General features: G+C 44.7%; 1 protein-coding gene across 1 annotated transcript in view; it reads right to left on the bottom strand.

Annotated features, from left to right (window-relative positions):
• The window catches only part of CACNG8 (calcium voltage-gated channel auxiliary subunit gamma 8), a 38062-nt gene extending 34598 nt beyond the window's left edge, over positions 1-3464 (bottom strand). The window contains exon 1 of the mRNA XM_017871777.1: positions 3433-3464. Within this exon, the coding sequence (XP_017727266.1) occupies positions 3433-3464 (32 nt within the window). The remainder of the gene's footprint in view (positions 1-3432) is intronic.
• Between the last annotated feature and the right edge of the window lie 1900 nt (positions 3465-5364).

Genomic DNA, 5364 nt, shown 5'->3' with positions numbered 1-5364 from the left:
AAAAAAAAAAAAAAAAAAAAAAAAAAAAAAAAAAAATGTGAAAACTGAGGTTGAGAGGTCAGTTGTATTGGACGAAACTGGTCAGGACATCAAATTCCAGAGCTGTGCTGATATAACTGCACTGGTGAGAACGACTATGAAGATAATTTTTTAAAGCCAGGGTTTCCCAACCTCAACATTCTCAACATTTGAGATGGATAATTTTGTGTGGTGGAGGCTGTCCTGTGCATTGTGGAATGTTGAGCAGTACTCCTCGCCTCTATCCACTAGATGCCAATAGCACCTCCAAATAGCACCCTAAAAATAGCATTTGGGGACAACCAAAAATGTCTCCAAACATTGCTCAATGTCCCTTGGGGAACAAAATCTCCCCTGGTTGAGAACTATTAAATTATATGAATTAGCAACTGGGGGGAACTTCTTTATTTTATTTTAAATGAAAATATATTTCCTAGTCAAATCAATATAGGCTCATGGTTTAAAAAAGAAAAAAGAAAAAAATCAAACGGTACACAACGGATTATAATAAAAATAATGTAGCCTATTCCACCTCAAATCCTGTTCCTTATTGGAAAAGTCTATTAACATTCTTGTTTTTGTTTTTGTTTTTTGAGACGGAGTCTCACTCTGTCACCAGGCTGGAGTGCAATGGTGCAATCTCGGCTCACTGCAACCTCTGCCTCCCAGGTTCAAGCAATTCTTGCGCCTCAGCCTACTGAGTAGCTGGGATTACAGGCACACAGCAACATGCCCAGCTAATTTTTACATTTTCAGTAGAGATGGGGTTTTACCATGTTGGCCAGGATGGTCTTGAACTCCTGACCTCGTGATCCGCCAGCCTCGGCCTCCCAAAGTCTTGGGATTAGAGGCATGAGCCACCGTGCCCAGTCATCTATTAACACTCTTAGCTATATCTTATCTTACTTGCCTTGACATCCCTAAATAATGATTTTCTTTTGGATGTATCAAAATTATACATTATGTATAGATTTTTTTTCTCTAATAGATAACAAATTAATTCATGCAGCCCTCACTTTTCCTTCCCTTCTTCCTCAAGTGTTAGTTCTTCTTCTTCTTCTTTTTTTTTTGAGATGGAGTCTCGCTGTGTCGCCCAGGCTGGAGCACAGTGGCACCATCTTGGCTCACTGCAAGCTCCGCCTCCCGGGTCCACTCCATTCTCCTGCCTCAGCCTCCTGAGTAACTGGGACTACAGGCACCCGCCACCACGCCTGGCTAATTTTTTTTGTATTTTTAGTAAAGATGGGGTTTTACCGTGTTAGCTAGGGTGGTCTCGATCTCCTGACCTTGTGATCTGCCCGCCTCGGCCTCCCAAAGTGCTGGGATTACAGGCGTGAGCCACCGCGCCCGGCCAAGTGTTAATTCTTCTATTGGTAATTTTGTGACACTAAGTCATGCATGATTACATCATGATTTATTTCAACAACTAAAGAGTATATCTCTTTTTTTCACAGCTTTATTGAGATCGAATTCACATATCATGCAATTCACCCACTTAAAGTGTACAATTCAACGACTTTTAGTTGTACAGAGCTGTGCAATCATCAACTTCAGATCACTTTTAGAACATTTTCATTAGTCCAAGGAGATACTACGTACTCCTTAGCCTTCGTCCCCAATCTAAGCACCCACACCCCAGCTCTAGGCAATCACTAATGTACTTTCTGTCTGTATAGATTTTCCTATTCTAGACATTTCATAAAAACTGAATCATACAACGTATGGTTCTTTGTGTCTGGCTGCTTTCAGGCTAAGTAAGTAATGTCTTCAAGGTTCATCCATGTTGTAGCATGAGTCAGTACTTCATTCCATTTTATGGCAGAATAATATTCCATGGTATAGAGGGAGATACCACATTTTATTAATCCATTCGTGAATGTACATTTGAGTTTTTTCCACATTTTGGCTACTATGAATAATGCTACTGTGCACATTTGTGTGCACATTTTTGTGTGGACATATGTTTTCATATCTCTTGGGCACATACCTAGCAGTGAACTTGTGGAATGAGTTTAAGGAATGAGATAGTATCTCTTGACTTCATTTTGAAAGATGGGAGTATTGCTGGGTGCAGTGGCTCATGCTTGTAATCCCAGCATTTTGGGAGGCCGAGGTGGGCAGATCACCTAAAGTCACGAGTTTGAGACCAGGCTGGCCAACATGGTGAAACCCTGTCTCTACTAAAAATGTAAAAATTAGCTGGGCACGGTGGTACATGCCTGTAATCCCAGCTATGCGGGAGGCTGAGGCAGGAGAATCGCTTGAACCTAGGAGGCAGAGGTTGCAGTGAGCCGAGATCATACCACTGCACTCCAGCCTGGGCAACAAGAGTGAAACTCTGTCTCAAAAAAAAATAAAAAAGATGGGAGTATTGAACCCACTGATCATTCCTTCACTTCATGGAAGGCCCCTTCAGAAGGAGTGTCACAGAAGAAGCAAGTTGTGAACTTTTATAAGATCTCATTTCTACATTTGCTCATATATTCATTTTACATCAGCCAAGGCCTCTGCTGGGCTTGACCCAGAGACCTAAAGCCTGCAGACTTAGAGGTAGGTTTGCTAATCCCTTCCCTTGAGAAGGTCCTCGGTCCTCACTTCCAACTGTGATCGGCAGAATTTTAAAATAATCTCCAAGATTCCCACCCCCTGGTGTACAGCCCTGAGAGAATCTCCTTCCCTTGAGTGTGGACAAGACCTGCCACTAGGAGGTGATGCTGTTCCCATGATTATGTGACATTATATGGCAAGGTATGGGGATTTTGTAAATATAATTAAGGTCCCTAATCAGTTGACTTAATTAAAAAGAAATTATCCCAGGTGGACCTGACCTAATCAGGTGATCTCTTAGGAAAGGATCAAGACATCAGAAAGAACCAAAGCAAAGGAGATTCCCCTGAGAACCTTGAGGAAGCAAACTGTCTTATCATGGCAAAGACCTGAGAGTGAGTGGCTACTGCTAACTAGAAAACAGAGACCTCAGTCAAACAACTACAAGGAATTCTGCTCAACCTGTGGGAGGTTGGAAGAACTTCAGCCTTGTGAGACCCAGAACTCACCGGGTGCAGTGATTCACGCCTGTAATCCCACCACTTTGGGAGGCCAAGGCAGATGGATCACTTGAGGTCAGGGGTTCGAGACCAGCCTGGTCAACATGGTGAAACCCCCGTCTCTACTAAAAATACAAAAATTAGCCTGGCGTGGTGCCGCACACCTGTAATCCCAGCTCCCTGGGAGGCTAAGGCAGAAGAATCACTTAAACCTGGGAGGCGGAGGTTGCAGTGAGCCAGGATTGTGCCACTGTATTCCAGCCTGGGCAACAGAGCAAGACTCCATCTCCCAAAAAATAATAATAAAATAAAATAAAATTCTCCTATGTCTCCTTATTGCCCTTGGGAGCAAATCTAAGCTCCTCACCTATGTCCTTTTGCTAAGAGCACCAGTCTCATCGTATGTCACCCCCATTGCTGCCTCTGGCAGACTGCAGTTGTCTTCCCTACCGTTCCCAGCTCCTTCCTGTGCTGAGGGTTTCCTGGGCGGTCTCCTTCCAGGGAATCCCCTTCCATCTCTCAGTCATATGGCAAACCCTCTATCCACTCGTTTTTTCTGAGACAGGGTCTTGCTCTGTCATCCAGGCTGGAGTGTAGTGGCAAAATCTTGGCTCACTGCAGCCTTGACTTCCCAGGCTCAAGCCATCCTCCCACCTCAGTCTCCCCAGTAGCTGAGACCACAGGCAAGCACCACCATGCCCGGCTATTCTTTTTGTTGTTGTTGTTGCATTTTTGGTAGAGATGGGGTCTCGCCATGTTGCCCAGGCTGGTCTCAAACTCCTGAGCTCAAGTGATCCTCCCACCTCAGCCACCCAAAGTGCTGTGATTACAGAGCCACCGCACCTGGCACTATCCACTCTTGAGATTCAACTTACACACTCCTTCCTCCAGGAAGCCCTCTCTGACCTCCCAAGCCTGCATCAGGGTCTACATCGGTGCTTCCACCCTGCCTGCACTGGCTCCCTTAAGCCACGGCAACGCTACTTTGTGATTGACACGCGGTCGGTCTTCTCTGCACTAGTGCAGGAGCTGTTCAAGGACAGGCACGGGTCTGATTTACTTCTGTGTCCCCTAGATCCCAGCTTAGCTCTGATGGACAGGAGCCCTCGGTCCAGGGTTGCTGAACAAATGAATGAATGAACGAATGAACGAATAAACAAATAAATGAATGAGTCACGGAATGAGTGGATACATATTCTAGGGTCTCCACCCTCTATGCAGCCAGCTCCAACCTCTTGTCCCTATCCAACCCTTCTCCTTGCCTCATATCCTGAGTGTGTGGTTTTTCCCAGGTGCTCGAGTGTTTCTCATCAACAACAGCTGGGGCCTTTGTGTTCCTCAAGAGGAACAGAGTGGTGGTGGCATGTCTTCCTGCTGTACCAGGAAGCGTCGATCAGCGTTTCTTAAACGTCCTCATTCAGGGTGAAGTGGAAATATTCCAACGCTGGGGAGCCAGGTGGCCCGAGTTCCAGCTCCGGCTCTTCTTTGCCTCCCCGAGGAACCCGGAGCCAAACCTTAGTTCTCTCTGCACCTCCCTTCTCTCGTTCTCTCATCTGTAGAAGGGGAGGAGGGATACAGTTAGTGATCTCTCTATTGTTGAGATTTTGATTCAAAATCACACATCCAAGGCATTCTGGAAGAGCTAACGGGATGTCAGTGAAGCCCCTGAAATTATGTACAAAATAGTGTGAGTATGAGTATTTTTTTCTGGGGGTCTGTAGCTTTTATCTGTCTCTCAGAGAGGTCCCTATTCTCCTGCAAATTATCATAGCTGGCAGAGCGCGGTGGCTCATGCCTGTAATCCCAGCACTTCGAGAAGCTGAGGCGGGAGGATTGCTTGAGCCCAGCCTGGGCAACATAGTGAGACCCCGACTCTACAAAAAATAAATTAGCCAGACATGGTGGTGTGGATGTGTGGTCTCAGCTACTTGGGAGGCTGAGATTGGAGGACTGTTTGAGCCAAAGAGGTCAAGGCTACATGACCCATGATTATGTGTGCCACTGCACTCCAGCCTGGGTGACAGAGCAAAACTCTGTATCAAAAAAAAATAAAAATAAAAATAAGAAAAAAGAAAAGAAAAAAAGGAATCCCATTACAATAGCACAAAAAGGAATGAAAAAATACTTACAAATAAACTTAACTAAGGAAGTGAAGGCTATACTGAAAAATACAAAACATTGATTTAAAAAAAAGAAGACTTAAGTGCATGGAAAATATCACATGTTCATGGATTAAAAGACTTAATGTTGTTAAAATGTCTAAACTACCCAAAGTGATCTACAGATTCAATGCGATCCC

Source organism: Rhinopithecus bieti, unplaced genomic scaffold (genome assembly GCF_001698545.2).
Source record: "Rhinopithecus bieti isolate Rb0 unplaced genomic scaffold, ASM169854v2 scaffold_6949, whole genome shotgun sequence".
Lineage (NCBI taxonomy): Eukaryota > Metazoa > Chordata > Mammalia > Primates > Cercopithecidae > Rhinopithecus > Rhinopithecus bieti.
This window is presented reverse-complemented; position numbering and strand designations above follow the sequence as displayed.